Below are 26091 nucleotides of genomic sequence, written 5' to 3'. Positions count from 1 at the left end.
TGTCAAGGATAGGTATAAAGCCCTCAAGGAGCTTCTTGCAATCTATTATGTCAAAAGTTCCCCAAATAAAAAGCTATGTTAGTGTTGGGCAAGCCACAGAGGATTCAGACAGACAAATATTACTACTTGGTATTTTATATATAGTGTTTTTCACCCTAGGTCTCAAACTACTTCATAAATACTTATTTAATACCTGAATACCCTACTATGTTAGGTATTCCAGGAAGACTGAAGTTAAGAGACTTGCCCAGGATCACAAATCTGATAGAGCCAGGAACAGAGAAACCAAGAGAGACCCAGCTTCCACTCATCTCTTCTAGCCACTGGACCTCATTCCCATATCTAACTCCCCCCCCCCCACACACACACAAAGAAGAGGTTTTGGATACTTATCCAAAACTTGGATTTAATACTTATGACAGCAGGTTGTCTTGAACCCTTCAATCATTCTTATGATTTTTGTCTGAACCCTCTCCAATTTTTCAAAGTACTTCTTGAATTGTTGACACCAAAAATGGGCACTATATTCCAGTGCCTAATAAAGAGAGAATATAACCACCTTACTCCTACGCCATATTCCCCTGTTTATACATCCACAGAACTCATTAATCTTTTTGGCTACAGTGTAGCACAGAGAGCTAATGTTCAGCTGATTGTCCACCATGACCCCAACTCCTTTTTAAAGTTACTGCTTTCCAGGATACAGTTTCCATCCAGTAAGTATGGGTAATGTTCTTTGTTCTTAGATGTACAATAGTACATTCGTTAGTATTAAAACACATAGTATTTGCTTGCACTCAAATTACCAAGTGATTGATACAGCTCTATATCAGTAACCCATCCTCTTCACTATTTACCACTCCCCCAATCTTTCTGTCATCTGCAAATGTTCAGTGATGACGTTTTGTTTCCTTCTAGGTCATTGATAAAAATATTAAATAGCATAGTGCCAAGAACCAATCCCTGAGGGACACCACTACAAACACATCTAGTTCCTGAAGATTCTGCATTTATGATTATATTTTGACCTTTGAATTAGCCAGTTTTTAATCCATTTGCTGTGTGCCATCATTCTAATTTCTGAATCAAAATATCATGCGGTTCAGGTCAAATGTCTTACAAAGCCTAAGTACAACACATCAACACCATAACCTTTATCAACCAAACTTGTAATCATATTTTTAAAAAAATATATCAAGTTAGTTTGACAGGATCTGTTTTCCATAAACCCATCTTGACTAGCATTAATGTTACCTTCCTTTAATTATTTATTAATGAACTCCTGTATCAACTGTTCCATTAATTTGCCTGGGTTCGATGCCATGCTGACAGGCCTACTGTTATCTGGGTCATTCCATTTACCCTTTTTAATTATTAGAACATTAGCTTTCTTTCAATCCTCTGGAACTTTTATAGTGTTCCAAAAGTTATAGAAAATTATCGCTAATAGTTCAGAGAGCTCCTCAGCCAGCTCTTTTAAAATTCCTGGAAGCAAGTTATCTTGATCTGCTGATATAAAAATGTTTAGCATTAGCAGCAGCTGTTTTACATCCTCCTTAGTTACTGATGGAATGGAAAGTAATAAACCATCTGGCTTTTCCCCAAATATAAAACAAATATTTATTGAACACTTCTGCTTTTCTGCATTATTATTGACAATTCTACCTTTTTCATCTAGAAATGGACCTGTACCATGGTTAGAATTTCTCTTATTCCTAATATACTTAAAAATAAAATAATGTCCTTACTCTGCTAGCCAGAGAGTTTGCCTTGTGTCCTTTTGCTTCCCTTGGCAATTTTCTATAATTCCTAACTTCTGGTTTATAGTCATTACTATCAATGCTTCTTCCATTTGTTATATGTTGTTCTTATTATAACTGCTTTCCCTTTCCCTTTAAGCCATTTTTTAAAAGTATGGCCTTTTTGCTTGATTGTGACTTTTTGGATATCTAGTAAAATGTTCTTAAACAATCCCCAATTATCATTTACATTTTTCTGTTTAAATTATTTCTCCCAATTGATTTAACTCATAGTTCGTTTTAGATTTATGAAATTTGACCTTTTAAAGCACCAAGTATATTTATTAATTGTTTGGACTTGATTAAATTTATGTGCAAGCAGAATAAAGTCATGATCACTAGTACCCTAAGCTACCACTAATATTTAGTTCTGTGATCAATTCCTCTTTATTTATCAAGACAAAGTCTAATATAAAATTCCCTCTGTGCTGGATGCAACACTTCTTGAGTTAGGAAATTGTCATCTATAATTACTTAGAAATTCCAAAGGTGTTTTCATAGTGGCAGGCTGAGACCTCCTTCAAACATCACTCAAGGACTGGCTACATGGTAGGGTAGTGCACACAAGCTTGCTAAGCAGAAACAACCTGCATAGACACTGCTACAGTGCAGTGAAAGCCACGGAGATAAACTGGCCACCAGGAAATTTAGACTAGAAATTAGACGAAGGTTTCTAATCATCAGAGGATTGAAGTTTTGGAACAGCCTTCCAAGGGAAGCAGTGGGGGCAAAAGATCTATCTGGCTTTAAGATTAAACTCGATAAGTTTATGGAGGAGATGGTATGATGGGATAACATGGTTTTGGTAATTAAATATTCATGGTAAATAGGCCCGATGGTATATTAGATGGGGTGGGATCTAAGTTACCCAGGAAAGAATTTTCTGTGTATCTGGCTGATGAATCCTGCCCATATGCTCAGGGTTTAGCTGATTGCCATATTTGGGGTCGGGAAGGAATTTTCCTCCTGGGCAGATTGGAAGAGGCCCTGGAGGTTTCTTGCCTTCCTCTGTAGCATGGGGCACGGGTCACTTGCTGGAGCATTCTCTGCTCCTTGAAGTCTTTAAACCACGATTTGAGGACTTCAATAGCACAGACATAGGTGAGAGGTTTTTTGCAGGAGTGGTGGGTAAAATTCTGTGGCCTGTTGTGCAGGAGGTCAGACTAGATGATCATAATGGTCCCTTCTGACCTAAATATCTATGAATCTATGAGCGTGGCTTAGCATACTGCTCTTTCATGGACAGCTGGAGAGGATGCTTCTGAAAAATGACCCAACTGGTCAGGGAAATGTTGTGCTCCTACTATGAGGCCAGGGGTTAGCTGTGGGTAATAAATGCATTGTTACCAAGAAGACTACTAAAATATGTTTGTGTATTGAGTTTTATGAGGAATTTACATGGGGAGCTGTTCCTCAATGAAAATTTTTAGTCAGTTTTACCAAAAAAATTTATTGAGGTAACAAATAACATAGGTAACAAATTATATTAATTGAACAACAACAATTAAACATGAACACAGTACAAATTTAAGACCAACGGAACTATAACATTGCCAAACTATGGAGTGCTCACAATCTCCTGTAAGCGATGATGTGTTTGAAAGTGTTCTTCTCCATCTCCAGGAAGTTGGTGGGGTGGTATTAGTAGCCAACATTTAGTGTGACCACTAGGGGGCATAGAACAAGGAGGTAAGACTGTGTAGGAAATAAAGTCAGTCTTCTTTTGCATTCACTCCAACTACGGGTGAGTCTCTAATCTCTACCTCGTGTCAGAGTGGGATTAAATAAACATCCATAAGATCACAGAACACCCCTACGAAAAGCGGGGGAAAGGAAACAGAGAAACATGCCCTCCAGACAAGCCAGAACAGGCAAAAAACTGCACAGAGCTGGGAGAAAAGGCAAAGAAGCCTGAAAACACAAAACCTAGAGAAACCTGTTACAGTGAGTCCAGGCTGCAACAGTAAGTGAGGGTCAGAACATGAAGCTAAAGCTAGGGACACAGCAACAACTCCCTTAAAGGGCCACATCACCTCAATCCACAGAGGCAAGAATAAAGGGGGCGGGGGTGGAAACACACGATAGTCTGGTAAAGTAATAGAAGTGGCTACATTTTACCCAGCATTTTTTAAAATCCCACCCCCAGCAGAATTTGATTTTCATTACCCTGAAGGATGGCCACTTTGGATAAGCAGATTCCAGACGTTTGGTCAGAATTCCAGTTTACATCAGCAATTAGAGGAGAAACAAGTTAATACCCTGCTGTATACAATGGGATCTGTAGACGAGAATATTATCTTTCCCAGGAGCCTCACAGCAGCTCAGTTGAAGTAGTTCAATACAGTTGAACAACTGGAGAAGTATTTCTTGCCACACCACAATGTAATTTTGAGCAGGCACCATTTCACTTATACAAGCAAGAGAAGGGGGAGTCAGTGAATGATTTCATAAACAGCCCTGCACAACTTAATCCAGTGCTGTGGCTATGGGGAGATGAGTGAAGAATTTATCAGAGACAGGCTTATTCAAGGGCTGAGGGACAGCCAACTATCAGAAACACTTCAAAATGATCCTAACCTCATACTAGAAAAAGTCAAGAACATAGTCCTGCAAAGTCAATACATAAAGAAGCAAGAGATTCTTCTCAGGAGTAACTTTGAGGAAGAATGCACCGTAGATACCACAGACATTGGGAGGAAAATATCTCAGGATGCCCAGAAACCTAACTTACCCAGACCAGTACAAATACAAAGGGACCCAGAGAGAGCGATTGCTAACATGGAGTAAAGAAAAGGAATACAGCAAGAGCATGAAAGAATGCCCATGGTGTGGCAAACCACCGCACAGCAAACAGCTTTGACCAGCAAGAACACCACATGCAGGAAAGGTCTTTTAAAAAGGGACATTTATGCAGCAGTCTGCCAGTCTAAACATATGGTTACACCTGTCTTTCAAGAACATGACTCAGAAGACACTCCTACTTTGGAGCCATAGGAGATGACCAAAAAGAACCACAATTGATCATCAGGAATTGCCTTGGGAAAATATAAAGCAAACTCCAAAATAGACAGGAGTTGATGTAAGTGATTCCAGAATCGTTTTTTCAGTAGGATGAAACCATGAACATGTCAAGAACTAACAAAAAGATATTGAAAGTCCTAGGTCAGTCCCCATTAAATGTGAAAGGAAAATTTTTGACCACTGAAACTCAGAAAGAAAGAAGACTATATCCAAAGAGGTCTACATTGTAGATGGCCTATGCACTGTGCTACTAGCCACCTACCAATCATAGCCCTAGAACCTGAGATCAGGAAGAGGTTCCCAAAATTATTCCAAGAACTGGGGGAAATGGAGGGAGAAACCACATTAAACTTATACCATTTGCTCTGTCAACATCTAGTAGAGTCCCCCTCCCATTACTGCCCAGGGTGAAAGAAGAGTTCAGCTGCATAGATCAGATGGGTGTAATTTCCAGAATAGACACTCCACCTGAATGGTGTGCTGGCATGGTAGTGGTCCCAAAGCCAAATGACAAAGAGTGGGATCTGTGTAAACCTTACCAAGATCAATAAGAATATCTGCAGAGAGCAACATGTACTCCTATATGTTGAACACAGTCTTGGATAACTTACTGAAACAGATGTCTTAAAATTGGATACTCCATCTGGGTTTTGGCAGATACCACTTGCTGCAGAATCTGCAATGCTAATGATCTTCATGATACCTTTTGGAAAGTTTTGTTTCAATAGGCTACCATTTGGAATACCATCTGCTCCTGAACACTTCCAGAGGACAATGTCAACTCCTGGAAGGGGCTTTCTGCCAAATGGATCCTTATCTTGTTATTTACTGATCGACCCTACATGACCAACATCTGTTTGCAGTCCTGGAAAAACTGGAGAAAGCAGGACTAACACTTAATGACAAATGCAAATTGTAAAAAGACAGAATCTCATTTCTAGGCCACATCATTGATGGGCAAGGATCAGATCAGATCCAGAGAAAGTGCTTTACACAGGTAAAGGAGCCTCAAAGTGTCAGTGAAGTTTGTTGATTCCTGGGTATGGTGACACTCCTCGGAAAATTTCTACTTCACCTGGTGGTGAGTTTGAAGCCATTATAAGATCTCATGAATTCACAAAATGCTTGGTATTGGGGAACTAAACAGAGTCAGACATTCAGAGAAACAAAGCAAGACCTGAACAATACATGAGTTTGGGTCCTATGTTGTCAAGGTTCCTCCCCCACTCTGAACTGTAGGGTACAGATGTGGGGACCTGCACGAAAAACCTCCTAAGCTTATCTTTACCAGCTTAGGTCAAAACTTCCCCAAGGTACAAAATATTCCACCCATTGTCCTTGGACTGGCCGCTACCACCACCAAACTAATACTGGTTACTGGGGAAGAGCTGTTTGGACGCATCTTTCCCCCCAAAATACTTCCCAAAACCTTGCACCCCACTTCCTGGACAAGGTTTGGTAAAAAAGCCTCACCAATTTGCCTAGGTGACTACAGACCCAGACCCTTGGATCTTAAGAACAATGAACAATCCTCCCAACACTTGCACCCCCCCTTTCCTGGGAAATGTTGGATAAAAAGCCTCACCAATTTGCATAGGTGACCACAGACCCAAACCCTTGGATCTGAGAACAATGAAAAAGCATTCAGTTTTCTTACAAGAAGACTTTTAATAAAAATAGAAGTAAATAGAAATAAAGAAATCCCCCCTGTAAAATCAGGATGGTAGATACCTTACAGGGTAATTAGATTCAAAAACATAGAGAACCCCTCTAGGCAAAACCTTAAGTTACAAAAAAGATACACAGACAGAAATAGTTATTCTATTCAGCACAGTTCTTTTCTCAGCCATTTAAAGAATTTCATAATCTAACATGTACCTAGCTAGATTACTTACTAAAAGTTCTAAGACTCCATTCCTGGTCTATCCCCGACAAAGACAGAATATAGACAGACTCACAGACCCTTTGTTTCTCTCCCTCCTCCCAGCTTTTGAAAGTATCTTGTCTCCTCATTGGTCATTTTGGTCAGGTGCCAGCAAGGTTACCTTTAGCTTCTTAACCCTTTACAGGTGAGAGGAGCTTTCCCCTGGCCAGGAGAGATTTCAAAGGGGTTTACCCTTCCCTTTATATTTATGACATATGTAAGCCAAATAAAACCACCACAGTTTCAGCTGATGCCTCATCTTATGGGATGGGGCAGTCCTCCTTCAGGAACAATCACCACTGTGGGGTGCCCAGAAGCATGTGTCTCATGAGCACTAACCAATACAGAGCAGCACTGCACAAACAGAAAAAGCAGCCCTAGCCACTGCATAAGCTTGTGAACATCTCTGACCATAATCCTCAGTTTTCCTCTCGGATCCTTGAGGGTCTACATAGCTCACAGAAGCGAGCTTCCCAGCCTGGGTCAATAGACTTGGGTTTGCAGGGCTTGTGCTCTAAAAACAGCTGTGTAGACAGCGCTTTGAAGTTGTGGCTCAGGCTGGAGCTTGGCTCTGAAGCGTGGGGGTCAGGACGTGGTCTTGACCTTTGTAACAAAAGGTGCTCCATCACAGCTGTTTGCCTCTGCATTGTGTCCTTTTCTAGGGTCAACTACTCCATTTTGAGCCTTTATAATTGCTCCAGGAAACCTTTTCTCCACACTTCCCCCTTTGCAGTCCCTCATTTCTTGAGCATATCCTTGTGTCCTTTCCCCCCCTCCCCTCAGAGGTTTGTCAGCCTCTCAGCAGGTGAGAAGTCCCCTGTATGCATGGAGCAGCGTGTTACGGGTGCTAAGGGAAGTCAGAAAAAGCACAAGTACGTACTGTAGCACCCCTAGTCTCCAGGCTGACAATGATAAAATGTTGTTTTGCCTCGCAATTTTGGAATGTGGAATTCTCTTCCCACTCTGGCTCATTTTGAGATGGTAAGACATTTTCCAAATTACTTCCCTCTTGTATAGGACCCCTTTAAAAATGCTGGGTGGGTGAAGGGGTCAGCAAGGGCTGGATTGTTAATTACAAGTGCACCTCTGCTGGCTGTCCTTCTGTTGGTGGATGTTACCCTCAGGCAGGTCCCCAGGAGACATAGAAGAGACTTGTTCAGAAAGGCAATGGGCAAACCCAGAAGATATGCAGTGCTGCTCTTGACCAGGAAGATATCCCTCCCAGCTGGTGCAAGAGTAGAAGGGAAACACTAGTTGTATAAGCAGTCTTGAGAGAACTACTTTGCCTTGCAATGTGCATGCCAAAATAGGGCTTTGGCTTTGACTTAAATTCTCTTTTATGACACTCACCAGTCAGCATAAAGTATACTGCAAAATAAATAGAAACCAGCAATAATTGCTCTAATTCCAAGGAGTTCTGATAACCATGAATGCCTTAAAACTCCCCATGCATTTACCTCAAAATTTCAAGTTCGCTAAAAGCTGAGGGCATTAATGACAGTGTGAGCCAAGCACAAGGGATGCTGCTGTGGATGATGGGGGAGGAAAGGAGAACATCTCAGGAAGGGGGAAAATGAAGCAGCAAGTGTTGCTGATGGTTGTGGGATTTAATACTCCAAGGAAATAAAAAACTCTCTCTTTAAATCTGTGGCACAAATGCCATTGAGCAAGCTGCAGCTTGAAGGGGTTAAAAATCCAGCAGAAAGAGAAAGGCTACTGTTGTTACCTGACATGGCAATGGATAGCTGGTACCCAGAAAAAAAGTTGTTTGAATTCCTCTGTATTGTTGTGCTATAATACAGCACACAATAATTAGTGGTACAACTCTCATCCACTGCATTTTCAGGTTGGCTGCTGGTAGAGCTCTCTCTTCAACAGCAGTTTCAGTATGGCTAGCCACATGGAGTTCTTGTATAATCTCTGAATCTGCTGTGTCGTACTGTTCTTGGGTGCCCAGAAAAATCTCTTCCTGATCAGACCTCCTCCTACACATGGGGTCAAGGGCCCTTTCCATATAGTCTTCGACACTTTGTGGAAAACTATCTGCCATATCATTCTTGGGAGTGCTGGTAGCATTGCTTGTAAAAATGCCAGCCAGGTCATTGTAGTATGGGCGGGTAGTGGGAGCATTACCGGAGGCCCCACTCTTGTTTCTTGCTTTCGGGTACCTCTGCTGGAGCTGCTTTGCTTTGACTTGGCACTGAAACCAGCCTTGGGAGCATGCTGGTCTTCATTTGGTCTGACTGTGTCCTGAAGAGGTTTGCATTCCGGTAACTTTGTCGAATGGGACTAGCTCTCTGAAAAGGTCAATCAAGTCCAGGAGCTCTGCAGCGGTCTGTAGGGAAGCATGGGTGCTTTAATGGGTTTGTGACCTTACCACTACCTGGTATTGGGACAGGACACTTCTGACTGCATGCCATCATTTAAAGGCAGAGAGGACATCTGGCCAAGATGACCCCGAAGCAGTGGCTGGTATAGAAAGAGGCCAATCCAGGTGTGGGATAGCAGTTGGAGTACTGCCAGAAATGGAGTAGTTAGACAAATTCAGACTGGAACAGTGAGGGTAACAAGGTATTGGGACAACTTACCAAGGGTTGTGGGGGATTGTTCATGACTGGCAATTTTAAAATCAAAATTAGTAGGTTTTTTCCCTAAAAGATCTGTTCTAGTTCAAAGAGAAATTCATTCAGGGCAGTCCTATGTTATGTAGGAGGTCAGACTAGATGATCACTGTGGTCCCTTCTGGCCTTAGAATTGATGAATGTGTAGCATGAACCATGATGCTAACAAACACACTCTGAAGTGGAGTTACTCCTGTTCCAAAGGGGATTAATTACTGTGAACTAAAATGCTGAATAATTCACTTTAAAAAAAATGCTGTGTGTGGACACAAGGCACTTGAAGGTGAATAAACTGAAATTAATGTGATGTGTGATCCCTGTGTAGCCACGCCCTTAGGGACAGAAGAGCAGGGCTTTAGCTGAGGTTTTTCCAAGAGAAAGACACCTGAGTGCAGTTTGTGATCTTTGTTCAAAGGAAAAGAACTTGTGCACATCCTGTAAACAAATTGCACTAATATCTTGATTCTGCCTTACCTATTTTCCGGTGGGAAAACTTTTGCCTGCAAAATTAAAGAATCCTCTAACAAAAATCTCTAAGAGCCCTAAAGTATGTTATTACCTGGCAAAGAGACAACATTTCCTACCTCTAGTTGAGTCTGTAATGCATTAAATATCAACCTAATCTAAGAATTACTATGTAGTCCATCTAATCCAGTCTTATCTGCAACATCAGCCAATTCCAGTTGCTTCAGAGGAAGATGCATGAAATCCTACAGTAAGCAATTATGGAATAGAGAAAGTTTATTCCTAACTCCCCTTTAAATCCTGCAGCAGAAGGATTAATATCACTTTTTTTAAAAAAATCCTTATTGTACATCTGGATATTATCATTATCCACATATATGGCCAATTCTTTTTTGAATCCTTGTCACTTTATTGAATCAAGAAATATAAGAATTCCACATATATGAGAAATAATCTTAAAGAAATTGGCTGAATACGTACACGTCTCAGAGAGAGGTTCAGGTTCACAATAAGTTTGGGGCTAAGATTTAGGGCCACTAATTTTTCATATCAGTTCATTCATCCCTAATTTATAAAAAAAAACAATGTTTTTGGAAGATCTAATATAGTCTGTTGAGTAAATAGAATTTTTAAACATTCTGCATATAAGGATTTACATGACAAACCACAATAGTTCCAAAGGTAATGTTACTGTCGGATTAATAATGCATAGTTTATATTATTTATGCAGTTACATCTTTAAAGATTTTTAGTCTTTAGCCAGGTTCTTTGATATTAACCTGATCACGAATAAGTAATATATAATGTACTAGGTTAATGTTTTATTGTAACTTTGTCAATTTTTTTTTAAAGTTTCTTTAATATCGCTGTTATTGGGTTTCTTTTCTGTTATGAAATTTGCATTTGAATGCATTAGGACCTGGCTTAAAACCAAAAGCCTATTTACACTTTCAATTTTGCTCCTGCAAATAATTGTGAACCTAATTAACTTTTGGCACAAAATGCTGGCACTTACAGCTCTAGCAGATTTGCAGGTGCAATCATGAGTTAGATATCTAACAGACATTGCTTGCACCCACAGTTAATTGCACCTCAAGTTATTTGTGGGCACAAAACGGGAGGCTATTTTTAAAAATGGAACCATTAAGAATAAGCTACCTCATGTATTCTGCAGCAGGAAAGCACAATAGGATAGTACCCTAGCACACATTTGGAATTTCCATGGTTTTAAGGAAACCATTATTATCTGAATGTACTTTTTGTGGTTTAATGTAGATTTTTTTTAAAACCAGGGTTAATTGCGACCTGCTGGGTTATACGCTTCTAGTTTGTGTAAGACTTAATAACAGCCTTAATTGGTCTAACTTTAGTCAGATTAATACTTCTGCGTTTCAGCACTGACTGTGTTCCATGCCACAGGGCACTGCATTAATACAGAAGAGGAAATACTGGTTTATGAACAGTTTTGTCTGAAAAGTTTATATTGCAGGGTGGATGATAAACCAAACAGGAATAGAGTTCGCTTTGTCTGGAAATCCTTCTGACTGAAGACAGATTTAAATAATGGGTGAACACTGTTCTTCTCAGATATGAACTGACAAGGGATGAGTCCCAAAATTGCAAAATTTGTCTCTAGTTGTGAAATGCCCCAACATTTAGGGAGAGATTTAGAATCATAGTTATTGCTTGACCTCTTACAGAAATAGAGCCTATTGGGAAATTCATATTTTGATCCAGATTTAGACTGGAGAAGGTAGCCGAGACACTAGGCCTGACGAGCTCTGACTCTCAATTGGACTGCCCCATCGACCCAAACAAGAATGGCTTTTGCTCACTTTGAACTGTAACTGTTATAGCCTCTGTACCTAGACCAGCTGCAAACTTTTCCTTTCCTATCAGCCCCATTAAAATACCCTTTCACTTAGGCATTTGTCTGAGTGGTTATTGGTCCCCACCAGGGCTATTGCCTACAAGGGCTAGCGGCTGAAGCACCTACATTGGTTGCCTCTGAGTTATGTACCCCAAGCACACAACTGGCACCCGAGGACTTTGTTGTATTCTAGCACTCAGCAGCCACAACCATTACAAATTTGTAAATGTTTCATGGTTATATTTACAGAGGGTAAGACAAGACAACTTTTCATACTTGGAAAACCAGGCAATATAGAAATCAAACTGGAACTAGCAGAAACCTTTTAGGTGGTAAGCAAATTCTCACCCAGGGACTCAGGAGTGTCCCTCTAGTACATCTTTGAGTGCTTTGTCTCAAAACTTTGTCAGTTTTTAGTGGCTCAAGGCAAAATGATTTTCCCCAACCTATCTCTAAATGGAGGTGGAGATGTTTTCTTAATTACCAGCATGTTTTCTTGGCTCAGTTACAGCCAATCACTTCAAGCGGTATCCACCTTGGGGACAACCTCAGAACAGTTGGCTTTCCATCTCTGTGTTCATAATTCCAAATACACTGATCACGTCATCCAGCAAGTGCACACTTCTTATCCATCAGCTAGTTTACTATTTCAATCAGGAATGAAATGCAGATGAAGACCATATACATATGTATTCATACTCACTAATGTAAACTGTTGGAAAGCGTCTGCCTCTCTTGGAACTCAATAGATGAGTATTGATGCATTCCAAAACAGGAGCAAGAATTAATAAGGGTATGATGCTTATCACATTCATTGCTGCAATTGGCAAGAGAAATCCATTCAAATTCAAGTTGGAATTCATGGTCTGGAGATAATATCCTGAAGGAATCTGCATTGGGGAAAAACCCTGTTTATTAGTATACTACTTTTAGGCTTTTTTGCAGGGACAAAATTCTAATATATTTGAAAACCTCTTCCAGATGGATCTTTTTCCATCTTCTCTTCTCCAAGTTGAAATGACAGTAAACCAAATATTTGCAGACCTGTTACTAGACTCTCAAAGGGAAGGCCCAACCATAACAAAATTAATCAATTATCTGCCTGTTGTTGTGATGCCATCATTGTGATCCTCTGCTGAGAGCAAAATTTTTACCTCTGTTTCAATTGCCCCTCAGAATAACAGGATCAGCAAATATGACCATTGCATATCAGCTTCTTTGTCTATGCCTCGTTAAAGCGATTGATTGAACTCGTAGCAGTAACTCTGTGAAAGAAGTTTTAATTGTTCCTTATACTGAAGCAAAACAATTTTTTAATAGAATTGATCAGCCACAAACCTCTCATAGGAACATGAGATATGAAATTATTTTACAGAAAAACACAAACAGGAATAGATCATTATAAAAACAGCAGTAATTTTTTAGATATCCTTGTTAGTAAGTTGTATCTAACAGATGCACCAATACGATGTACAGGATGAATACTTGGCCATGCTCTTTAGAACCAGACTAAAACTTGATCGATAAGTATAACAGAATAAACAACATTTCTCTGTATTTCTAGTTCAGTAAATGAAGAGAGAAACTGATAATTGGAGGGAGAGAGAGGGCCACTAGTGCCATTCCCCTAAGGCCAGTGAAATCAAAGTAGGTTTATAGGACGCGATAGGTGTATCCCACAGCAACAGGGGACAGTTTGTATTTCTTTTGTATCTTACAATGAAGGTCTATCTAGATTTTTACAAAGTCACTCATCATCATGGTATCAGAGCAGTTCCCACCAAAATTAAGAAACAAGTCTCTTTCTTTTCTAGACTCAGACTTTACAAACAATGATGAATTAAGCCTCACAATCCCTATGTGCAGAAGGGAAGTATGATTATACAGACTGATAGGGAGAGAGAGAGAGATAGGGGACTTACCCAGGTCACACAGAACAGTTGGATATAGAACCCAGATCTCTTGACGCCTACCCCTGCATCTTTACCACAAGTCTATGCCTTCTAATCCTGCTAATTCTCCAGAAGATGAATCTCTCAGTAAACCCAGTTATCTGCTGATAAACCCAATGTAAATCAATTCAATTAAATGCATTTGAGCAATAATCTCTGATTTGACAAATGTATGAAACTAATGTTATTTACATTAGCTTTGTTTTCCATAATTCGTTCAGAAGAGACATACAACTGAGGTCTGGAGCACTTACACAGAGGACCCCATGGTGTTTCCCATAAGATCATCATGTTAATCTTAGTTTCCTGGGGAGATTCCAGCTCTGATAATTACTTTCCAATTACTTAAGACTCTTGCTGCTTCAGTTAGAGCTAGTATTCAATTGCTGTCCTACATTGTTGCTCAGTGTTGTTAGGCATTCCTAAAACAATTGCCATGTTTTCACCTTTGGGGTGTCTGCAAGTCAGTGGCGGACAAAATGATTCCAGTGTGTTCAGTACTTTTAGGGTTATTCAGAACGTTAAATCTTTAAAAAAAAAAAAAAAAAAAAGATTTTCCATTGCTCACCTCCACAGGAGGATATAAACTATGCAAAAACTTAAGGTGAACAAAGAAACGGTGGCTGAACTCTGAAGGGCTGCCGCACAACTTATAGACCTCTGATTTCTGTTACCAATTGCCCATGAAAATCGATGTTATTAATAGGAATAACATTACCAGCAGGAATCATGGGCACTCAAATCTGTTCGTAATATAGAGAGTGTGCTATTCATCTTTACAGAAGCAATATTAATCTATCGCCTAATCAAAGAAAAGGCTCAAGCCTTGAAATCCTTGCTTCCTCTGCCTCAAGTACAAAAATCCCCTTCAAAATTTGACTCCCTTTTCAAATACATGCCTGAATATTCTGACTATAATCAGTGTCAATAGAGGTTCATCGTTGACATTACTAGCCACTACAAGGTAAGTGTCAACATCAACTTTTTTATTTTTAGGAAAAGGCTGTCTCAGGAATGACTGTCAATAATAGCAGTATAATTAAGATATGGTATTTTAAGATTTTTTTCCTCCAGCAGCCTGGCACTATGCACTAATTTTAGCACCAATCAGTGGAAGTGAAACTCAAAGCCTGCTCAGTAACATACGGCTCAGCAGGTTGCCACAGGGTAAACTACCTTGAAAACTTCTGCTTAACCTGGAACATCCAGTCAAAAAATCATGTCTACCTAAGTAGATCTGCATGACACTTTCACATTTATTCAGCACCTCTTCCCTAGAAGCAGAGAAACCCATACACAGGCCGTGAAAGGACCACATTGTCCACCACTGAAATACACCCACCTCTGGGGTGGGCCATACCAGAAACACATCCCCTCCAGCGCAGTATAAAGAACATACCATTAGGACTACAGAGAAAGTCTGTGGTGGAAAAATCAAATGAGTTACCATTTGTTGAGGAAATTGGAGATAATGGTATTTCTAACAAGCACGGGTACTCTGTCTTTCATAACCACAAGTGTGTAGGTCCTCACCTGAAACACAGCAACTCCAGCAGCAGAGCTCCCTAGCACTGGGCTCTAGAACAATAATGATGCAAAGAAAAAAGTAGCACATACTGGTCTTCCTGCATCACCCGAGGCTCTCTCCCAAGTGCTGATCGAGCCAATCATCCTTAGTTTATGAGAGTCAATGGGACCACAGCCTGGTTAGTTTTAGTAAATCCAGACTACTGTACTGGTAAAACAGCTGTTGAGGACCACACCAAGAAACTAGATATACAATTGTATTAAATATATTTCATCAGATTTTAATAATCATGGGAATTTAGGATTAAAAGCTTTTTACTCACCTGCATGATGCACATTCTATATAGAATTTGAAAGGCAAAGAGTGGAAAGAGCCTGACAAGCAACTTCGTGCTTTCCACATGAGTCTCACTGTACCAGCCACCATAGCTTTCCTTGGCATGATCTAACCAGCTTGTCACATCTCCACTAAGGTGGCGGTATCTTACACAGCACATTTTCAGTGCATTAGCAACTACCCCAAAGGTGGTCAGCTGGGAACTACCTGTGAATGATCAGAGACATCATGCATCAGTACGTTTTACTTGCTGCCAAACTGAAGACAAGCCAAGTCACTTTCGTAGCAAAATACAACTTGATATGATTTACCTTGGTCATTTCCAAAGGGTAGAGAAGACCAGATTTGTTCCAATGCATTCATCTTTACAAGACAAGACAACTTAAACATATAGGGCCAAGTTTGGTGGCAGCATCCACCCTAAACTGCCCTACTGAAGGTACGCAGGTAAAGGCCTTTGTCTTCAGTAGGAAGAATGATATTATTATACTTGTTAACACTTTGGAATGATTTATTGTTATGGCTGAGCAGATACTGTATTAATATTTTCCTTTGAATGTGTTTTTTATTGATTTGATCTGGGTCATTTTCCATGCAAGCCAGTAGTGAGCTATTGTATGCCAGCCAACAATACTGTCAATAAAAGAGAGGGAGGCACTGGTGAATTGAGGTAAGGCCCGGGGGAATGCTAATGGGATAGAGAACTTGTCATGGTCATGTTTCATGGTCAGGTTGGTCATTATTAAAAATATTACCTTCTGATGGCCATGTGATAGGCTGTCTGAAATAAATTTGGGGTTCTCAATCTAGTTCCTAGCAAAACAACAAAAACCTCAACTGCAACTACCATTCTTGTTGTCAGTCTCAGAGAAACCAGCAATGGTACAAGTATAGAAACTTAGACAGGAAGGATGGTTCAGTCATTCGGACCTAGCATAGGGCTTGGGAGTCTTGGGGTCACATTCCTACTCTGCCTGTGAGACCTCAGGCAAGTCACTTACTCTCTGTCCCTCAGTTCCCAAACGTCAAATGGGGTAATAGCACTTCTCTACCTCACAGGGGTGTTTGAGTCACTTGGATACTACAGAAAAGGAGGGATAATATGAGTATGATAGATAGATAGATGATTAGATAAAATAGATAGATTAGATCGATATATCGATCTTAAATGCCTTTATCCCACAAAGGTCGTCCCAGGGTTGAGACATACTGACAGGGAGGTCTGAGGTAAATTTGCACTGCTGCTGCCTGGGGACTATTTCTTTTATTGATGGTAGAGTTCATCTCCTGATTTGGCACCTATCACAAACACTGTATTTATTCACTTAATGTCAGGAAAGAACTAAGAAAGCAATGGCTATTGGCTAATCAAGATTAAATCCACTCTCTGGCTGCTTAGTATCCACAGCTGGACTGTTGGCATTGATAAATAAGATCTCCCTAACAGAGAGGAAAATATAGAATATGGATCCAAGTTAGCAAATATCAAATCTTCTGGCCTATGTACTCTTTTTTTAAAAAAAGTTTTGAGGTCCAAAAACATAACCAAGAAGAAAAAGCAACCTTTATAGTAGTGTTCAAATTAAGATAAACTGATCAGAAAAAAAGGAAGAGGGTATAGATTCTGGATCCTCTGGTCAGCATGAAGAGGGTTTTTAGAAGTGAAAGTGGACACTAGAGAACTAGTGTAAGGGCATAGTTTGTACCAGCCTTTGTGGTTCGGGGCTGTAGCTAGCTATTTGATGTTAACACACCAGGGCTGATCTCTAACTTTTTGCCCCCCAGTTGACATTGTGTCATTACAAAGAATGCACTCATCTACAGCAGGTGCAGTTACAGCCTAGTCCTGTGAGAAGTCAGGAACCCTAGACTCCTCTTGAAATCCATCCTTTTGGGAGATTAAGGTATTAGACAGCTTTACCCACTTATTAAATAGGTGGACAGGATGAATAAAGAAAAATGTTACACCTTAAGAAATGTTTGTGCTGCAGCATATCCAATTTATTGCAGATTACACCCAAGATCATTTTTATTCCTTGGAAACCACAACCATTAAAGAAATTAGACTTATGTTCCATTATTCACATTGGAAGGAAGATTTAACATGGATGGCAGGTTATTGTCAAGCCCTGACATGTCAATACATTTCTTATTAGACCAATTTCCCTCCTCTCATAATACAATCTAGAATCAACAGCCTATGAAAATCTAGAAAATATTTTGTTCTGCACAAGAGTAAGAATGCAATGATATATTTACTTGCAATATACTAGTTAGCTACTAGATATTTCTGAACAACGTGTAGAGTTCCAGACAGGTTTTGGTTCCTCCCAGGTAAACAAGACAGACAAATCGGGAACTCAACCTGTGTATGAAGCTTGTTTATCTGTAGTTGCACTTTTGTTTAAATGAACAAGTTGCATGAAATTCTGACCTCAGTGATGTCAATAAAAGCTTTGCCACAGATATTAGTAGTGCCAAGAATTCACCCCTCCTTTTTAAGGAGGAGTGTAATTTCAGAGAAATACACTGTTCGAATTTTGACATTAATTGAAGCAGTAATTCAGGAAAGTATGGGGTAAGAAGGGCAAAGGGAGACGGTACAGAAATCGTATGATGTGCAGCACTATCGTTGCAACAGATATATCGGTTCTACAGACATAACCGTGTACCTCAGCATATATCAACATTATCCATTTCATGTTTATACATGTTGAGATTTTTAATGTTTCCTTGGAAATATTAATCTGTTTAGACACTAAAATAAAAACTTTTATAAAGCAATCTTTCCCCTTCTTTATACTTAACAGCCTTTGGCTCTGATGTTCTGCTACTCTGACCTTGATCTAATCATGAATATCTATGCTACTTAATTATAATAAAAAGCCTACATTGTACTCTAGATGGTAGACACACATTTTTTCCCATCTTTGGTCACCTGCCAGTTCTTAAAATTATAGCAGTGGGAAGCAATGCAAATGAAGTCAGTGCCTGACCGCTAAACATAATGGAATGCATGGTCCACATTGGAAAAGTTACCTTAAAATAAAAGGGAGCATATATAAAAATCATTTATTTGAGGTCACCTCTGGATTTGAATTATGGCTCTAAAGAATTTCGAATGTAATCATTTTATTGGACGGAGCCAAAATAAGGATTCAAAGCCATCAGAATATTACTCAAAAAATGATCAGTTCTGTTGAGACTTGCAAAATATTAATTAAACCAAACAGCATTTGTTCAGAAAAACATTGAGCAATGATATTCAAACTAGTGCTGCCTGTGCTGACTTTGTAGGGCAATTAACATTTTTGTAAGGCCACTTTTGTTACCAAAAAGTTCTTGGTATCACTTGTTTTCTTTGCTGTGACCATAAGTAAACCTTGCCAGTGACCTTGGTGCTATAATTTTTCCATAACAGACAGGCTGGCTCAAGCTGCAAAGTTCAGATACAAATTTCCTAATGCTAAGTACATTCAGATCCACGGCTTTCATTCAGATATGTCCTTGGTGTCAACGTGTGATAAGCCAGAATCTCCACTGTCTTCAGTTTCTTGCAGGAATTTTAAAAAGAGTCCATTGAAAAAAATCAATGGGATTTGGGTGCCTAACTTCCTGAGGCTCCTCTGAAAATCCCATCCTCTCTTCTTTGCACCTGTACACATTATGTGCAACACTACCAATGTAATTTGATAGGGCTTATACTTGTGCAAAATGGGAGTAAAATACTATCCACAGTGCAAAATAGTAGAGACTCAGAAGAGGTGTGTGATTTGCTGACTCGTTTCAGGTGACATTATCCCACCTAGAATTTAGGGCAAGGGAATGTTTCTCAGAGGAATTCAGCATGGGGGCTGAGCAGCCCTGGCAGTAGCCAGACTTGTGGGGAAGACTAGTTTTATTCACAAATGGAACTCAAAAGGAAATAGCACAAAGCCCAGGGAAGCAGTAAGCTTTATCTTGTTTCAGCTTAGGTAAATTGTATTTGAAGCAGGTAGGAGAAGCCACCTGATCACAGCATTATGGGGTTGAATCTTAATCTCACCTTGGAACTCAAAGATGCTTCATATATGTGAGTAATTAATGTGTCTGAAAATTCCAGAAACAATAGCCATCATTCAAAAGTAAGAGACACAAGGTGAGTGAGGTAATAGCTTTTATTGGACCAACTTCTGTTGGGGGATGGGACAAAGTTTTGAGCTTCACCAAGGTCTTTCTCAGCTCTGTAAAACCTGAAAGCTTGTCCCTTCCACTAACAGAAGTTGGTCCAATAAAAGATATCACCTCACCCACTCTCTCTCTTATCCTGGGACCAACATGGCTACAACATGTTGTACAACATGTGGCGAATGGGGGAAGTCCCGGATGACTGGAAAAAGGCTAATGTAGTGCCCATCTTTAAAAAAGGGAAGAAGGAGGATCCTGGGAACTACAGGCCAGTCAGCCTCACCTCAGTCCCTGGAAAAATCATGGAGCAGGTCCTCAAAGAATCAATCCTGAAGCACTTACATGAGAGGAAAGTGATCAGGAACAGCCAGCATGGATTCACCAAGGGAAGGTCATGCCTGACTAATCTAATCGCCTTTTATGATGAGATTACGGGTTCTGTGGATGAAGGGAAAGCAGTGGATGTATTGTTTCTTGACTTTAGCAAAGCTTTTGACACGGTCTCCCACAGTATTCTTGTCAGCAAGTTAAGGAAGTATGGGCTGGATGAATGCACTATAAGGTGGGTAGAAAGCTGGCTAGATTGTCGGGCTCAACGGGTAGTGATCAATGGCTCCATGTCTAGTTGGCAGCCGGTATCAAGTGGAGTGCCCCAAGGGTCGGTCCTGGGGCCGGTTTTTTTCAATATCTTCAAAAATGATCTGGAGGATGGTGTGGATTGCACTCTCAGCAAATTTGCGGATGATACTAAACTGGGAGGAGTGGTAGATACGCTGGAGGGGAGGGATAGGATACAGAAGGACCTAGACAAATTGGAGGATTGGGCCAAAAGAAATCTGATGAGGTTCAATAAGGATAAGTGCAGGGTCCTGCACTTAGGATGGAAGAATCCAATGCACCGCTACAGACTAGGGACCGAATGGCTAGGCAGCAGTTCTGCGGAAAAGGACCTAGGGGTGACAGTGGACAAGAAGCTGGATATGAGTCAGCAGTGTGCCCTTGTTGCCAAGAAGGCCAATGGCATTTTGGGATGTATAAGTAGGGGCATAGCGAGCAGATCGAGGGACGTGATCGTTCCCCTCTATTCGACATTGGTGAGGCCTCATCTGGAGTACTGTGTCCAGTTTTGGGCCCCACACTACAAGAAGGATGTGGAAAAATTGGAGAGAGTCCAGCGAAGGGCAACAAAAATGATTAGGGGTCTAGAACACATGACTTATGAGGAGAGGCTGAGGGAGCTGGGATTGTTTAGCCTGCAGAAGAGAAGAATGAGGGGGGATTTGATAGGTGCTTTCAACTACTTGAAAGGGGGTTCCAAAGAGGATGGCTCTAGACTGTTCTCAATGGTAGCAGATGACAGAACGAGGAGTAATGGTCTCAAGTTGCAGTGGGGGAGGTTTAGATTGGATATTAGGAAAAACTTTTTCACTAAGAGGGTGGTGAAACACTGGAATGCGTTACCTAGGGAGGTGGTAGAATCTCCTTCCTTAAAGGTTTTTAAGGTCAGGCTTGACAAAGCCCTGGCTGGGATGATTTAACTGGGAATTGGTCCTGCTTCAAGCAGGGGGTTGGACTAGATGACCTTCTGGGGTCCCTTCCAACCCTGATATTCTATGATTCTATGAACAAAACTGCCAACATCCATCTAACATGTGTTTCTGTTAACTATATTTTTCCACGGATTAAACTATCAGGGTTTATTTTAACTTTAAGCTTCTATTCTCTCTTTTGGTAGGGTCCCCCTCCTCCTACTGCATACAAATTGCATTTTACAAGTTATAAAGCAGAATCAAAATACTTTAAAGTGAGTTGCTATATGTTAAAATGTTGCAACAAGCTGGGAGATGCAGTAAAAACCTCTGTGTACAAGTACATCTGTCGTAAAGTACTCAAAGCTAAAACTCCACCTACCTAAACACTGCACGTTAGAAACGGTTGAACATGTCTAATATTTAGTTTTACGGATACAGTAGACCTTCAGAGTTATGAACACCAGAGTTATGAACTGATCAGTCAACCACACACCTTATTTGGAACCAGAAGTGCACAATCAGGCAGCAGCAGAGGCAAAAAACCAAAAACCGTAAACTACTAGAAAAATAAAGGGAAAGTTAAAAAAAATTGACAAGGTAAGGAAACTGTTTCTGTGCTTGTTTCATTTAAATGAAGATGGTTAAAAGCAGAATTTTTCTTCTGCATCGTAAAGTTTCAAAGCTGTGTTAAGTCAATGTTCAGTTGTAAACTTTTGAAAGAACCATACCGTTTTCTTCAGAGTTACGAACATTTCAGAAAAAAGAAAAGGAGTACTTGTGGCACCTTAGAGACTAACCAATTTATTTGAGCATGAGCTTTCGTGAGCTACAGCTCACTTCATCGGATGCATACCATGGAAACTGCAGCAGACATTATACATTTCAGAGTTACAAACAACCTCCATTCCCACAGTGTTTGGAGCTCTGAAGTTCTATTGTAGTAGCTTACATTGCAGTAATGATAGCTTTAAAATAGAAAATCAGCATCAGATCTCCCATGATGCAGCCACCTCCCGGTAAGGCCCACTTTAACTGGTTGTGTGTGGACCTGATTCTGCAAAGTACTGAAGTTAATGGCAGTAGAAGATGCTCAGCCCTTCACAGGAGGCACTCAGCAGGATTAAGTCCAAAATGAGTGCAAACAGAACAGATGTAGCTTTGGGGAAAGAACAATTTTTTTAAGTCACCTTTAAAACATTTCTAAGAGACAGATATTTACATCTTACCTTTTTTGGGCTGGTAAATCATTTCACTGCGCACCATGTGAATTGTGATCAGGGCCATAAGCACAGACACAAATGGGATAAGAAAACCAAGGTTCTTGGCCACAGATTGCTGGATATAAGAAATGCTAACAAAGACAACTGCTGAATTTAAGTTAATCAGCCAATAAAACCTATGGTAAACAGACAAAAGTTATTCTAAGAGGGATACCAGTGAAGAGATGCAAGTAATTAAGAATGCAATTATGTTGCAAAAAGTACAGTTTTAAGCATTCTGAAGTTAAAAGGTTTACTTACTTTGCCAACAGTGAGTGGGGTATACTTACACCCATGTGGTATGCCCCAGGATCCTTCATAGCCTGACAGTCTACAACATGAACTTTCACTTGATTATGGGAGAGTCTCAGCATTCACTTATAAAAAAAGAGACCAAGTTTCTAGCCCTCATGGTTGTAGAAAAAATACTGAAGTCTAAAGGCTCAAAAGCAAGAAGACAAAAAGTACCCCATTTTTTTAAACTCATGATTTTTAAGTCAATCTCTTGGTTTATGGATGCCTGACTAAGGTTTGTGAATGTGTGGGGTTGGCGACACAATTTCAAAGGAAGATGAAAAAACCCATAATCCCCTATGCCAGATGTATAATTCTATACACAAGGAGAAAGTGTTTCCTTTCTGACTCTAGCACAGTGGTGGGCAACCTGTGGGCCGCATATGGCTGGCTGTGAGACATTTTGCAGACATTGGCGGTTCACGTGCATGGTCCCCCGCAGCTCCCAATGGCTGCAGTTCTCTGTTCCTGGCCAATGGGAACTGTGGGAAGTGGCGGGATGCAGGGACGTCAGACATCGCAAAATGTCTCGCAGCTTGCAATCAGCTTACCCTGATGGGCTTCATGGGCCGCAGGTTGCCCCCCACTGATCTGATCTGACTTCCTGCATAACACAGGACAAACAAATCTCACCCAGTAATCTCTGTATCAAACTTGAGACACATTATTTTCAGAGAGTGGATGCTCAGCATGAAAATGATAAAAATCAGGCCCCTTTAAAATGGGTCTCAAACTTCTGAAAGGGTTTAAAAAGCTAATGCTTATATTCTTTAAAATAGCAAGAGCTCAACAATCTACAGAGCACATTGCTTAGATTTCTTTTGTAAGTAGTTTTAGTATTAAAACCACAGTTGTCACCCTTGCTGAGAGCCACAGTACTGAGAGCAAGGACTTACTGAGCACTTGGGTCGGAGGCGCAGGGGCCTGCTGGGAGCAGGACTTCAGGACGACACCATGTCTGGGAGACTGTGGTCCAAAGCCATTTTTGCTGGCTATAAGCATGGCCTCCGAAACTAGAGGGAGCACACTGCCCTTCTGAAAATTGATGGAGTTTATGCCCGTGATGAGACTGAATTGTACTTGGGCAAGAGATGTACCTATGTATACAAAGCTAAAAACAACACCGTGACTTCTGGTGGGAAGCCCAACAGAACACAAGTGATCTGGGGGACAGTAACACGTGCCCATGGAAACAGTGGCATGGTTCGTGCCAAGTTCCAGTCCACCCTTCCTGCCAAGGCCATTGGGCACTGCATCAGAGTGATGCTGTATCCATCTCGGATCTAAATTTTTACTAAAAATAAAATTCATAAACTGTTAAAAGAAAAAAAAATAGAAATAACTGATTTCCCACACCCCCTCCCCACACACAAAGATGGACTCTGTGTACTGAGATGGAGGCACACTGAGGAAGCCTGGAGGAGCTCGTATTGCTATTGCCTTGGGTTCTACCTGTCCTGCGGACAATGAGCAAAGAACTTGAGTCTTTTGCGCTGTCAATCTAGCATGAATCATTAGTCTTGAATTCACTTAAAATAAACAAGCAGGAGAGATGACCTTAGCTATTCTTGCTCACCTCACCCTTATTGGCTCTACAACTTTTTATCTTAAGCACGAGTGGGCAGGGCATACTATCAGCTAAGCTGGAGCTGCAAATCTGTCTAGTATCACTGGCCTCTACATAAGAGAACATGTATTAAAGATCAGCTCAATGTTTTGGCTGTGAACCTTGGGGGGGGGGGGCAGTTGCTATTAAACACCAAAGGTCCATCTGCATTGACTCGGCTTCTTCCCTTTAAAAGGCTCCTTGCTAGTCTGTTGTAATGGCCCAGAAAAAACTGCAGTGGCATCACTGTAAGTTACAGTGTTGGGTTCATTACCGTCGTGCTTCTGACCACTCTGTCATTGACCTAGGTAGCTGGAACCAAGAAGAAAAGCCTTGATAATGTTGAAGACGTGGAGGAGTGACAATACCCAAGTTTGTTCAGCTCAAAACAAAATACTCTCTCTTGCCTTGTTAGAGAAGAAGAGAATCTGGCAGTGGCTTAGAGCAGCAGCGGGCAGGAGAGCAGCAAGCCTAGTGGAATACAGGCAGCGGGGCCAAAGAAAGAATAATGACAAATCCAATTTGGATGAACTCAGTGCTGCTGAGAAGCATTTGGCAGCTGTCAGGAGTACAAGGAATACTATGTATGCTGGGAAACAGGGACTTCCAGGCTTAAACCATCCTCCAAAGCATCTGAAAAAGTCCCTGAGAATTTCAACTTTAATTCTTTTTAGCTAGTGCCGTGTCTTTTAAACCATTTCTGTCATGAGCTACGATACCACTAGAGGGATTTTTTATTTAAATGTAAAGCAGTTGTCTGGGGTTTGGTCTTAACCACTTTGGAGAAAAGATATTAAAAGTTATGGAAGCGTTTTGCATACAGATGCTTTGGCCCTCCTTTGGCAATTTTGTTTTTAAGTTGAAAATTGCATGATAGGGACAAACAGCTCCAAAAGCTGTCCAGGTTCAAGATTTCAATCCTTGTCTCCAGAGCCCGCTATGAGATCAGTCCAGGCTGTCTCACTCTAGATGACTATAATGTCAATTGTGTTTCACTGGAAATGGCAGCGTAAAGAATGAAACCCATATGTGCAGGAGATGGACTTTTTTTCAGCAACTGGAACTCATTCTCAGAAGAAATTAGGATCTCCATAAATCTTGGTGCCCTGAGATCAAAATTTAAAACACACTTCCTTGATCTAGCTTTCTCACAGTACTGCCACCAAAATAAGTAAAGAAAAAATATCCAGTCTTTGATGACTAGAGGGAAGAGAGAAAGAGAAATGTATCTTGATGTGCACATTTCAAAATTCTGAGACGTGCTCATGTCATAGACCAGAAGGGACCAACATGATCATCATGTCACAGTGATGGGTTACATACAAGAACCTTGACAGACAGACATGACCCTATGGCTTGTTTCTGATTTTGATGCCCCACCTCCTTTCCTGACATTCCACTGCATTCTTCAGAGCACCTGGGAGACCACTTCGGGATAGAGACAGGCAGGATCCTTGAGATTCAAGCCCTGGATCCAGCAGCCCTGGATTACAGGCACCAGTGCAGCAAACTGACTGTTGGAGACCATACATCTGCCGGGGTTGGCTGGGGCTGTGTTTGAAAGGCTCAAAACTCTAATAATTTAGTGCTCCCTCACATTTCAAACATTGTTATTGTGTTGGTGGAATAGCTCCCCCGCTGAGGATGATTATAATGGAGCTGTAGGGCAAGTGGTCAGGATAGTAGTGACAGAAACAAGCAAACAAAAAGTCACCGT

General features: G+C 40.7%; 1 protein-coding gene and 1 pseudogene across 1 annotated transcript in view; one reads left to right on the top strand and one right to left on the bottom strand.

The window, feature by feature from the left end:
• Window positions 1-26091, bottom strand: part of SLC15A5 (solute carrier family 15 member 5) — a 65975-nt gene that overhangs the window by 26171 nt on the left and 13713 nt on the right. The window contains exons 4-6 of the mRNA XM_073329880.1: window positions 22442-22611; window positions 15503-15723; window positions 12404-12590 (exon numbers count right to left, since the gene is read on the bottom strand). Coding sequence (XP_073185981.1) covers window positions 12404-12590; window positions 15503-15723; window positions 22442-22611 — 578 coding nt within the window. The remainder of the gene's footprint in view (window positions 1-12403; window positions 12591-15502; window positions 15724-22441; window positions 22612-26091) is intronic.
• On the top strand, window positions 23676-24072 carry LOC140906255 (large ribosomal subunit protein eL33 pseudogene; annotated as a pseudogene).

The sequence above is a fragment of the Lepidochelys kempii genome, chromosome 1, assembly GCF_965140265.1.
Source record: "Lepidochelys kempii isolate rLepKem1 chromosome 1, rLepKem1.hap2, whole genome shotgun sequence".
NCBI classification, from domain to species: Eukaryota; Metazoa; Chordata; order Testudines; family Cheloniidae; genus Lepidochelys; species Lepidochelys kempii.
Note: the sequence above shows the minus strand (reverse complement) of the source record. Positions and strands in the feature narration are given on the sequence as shown.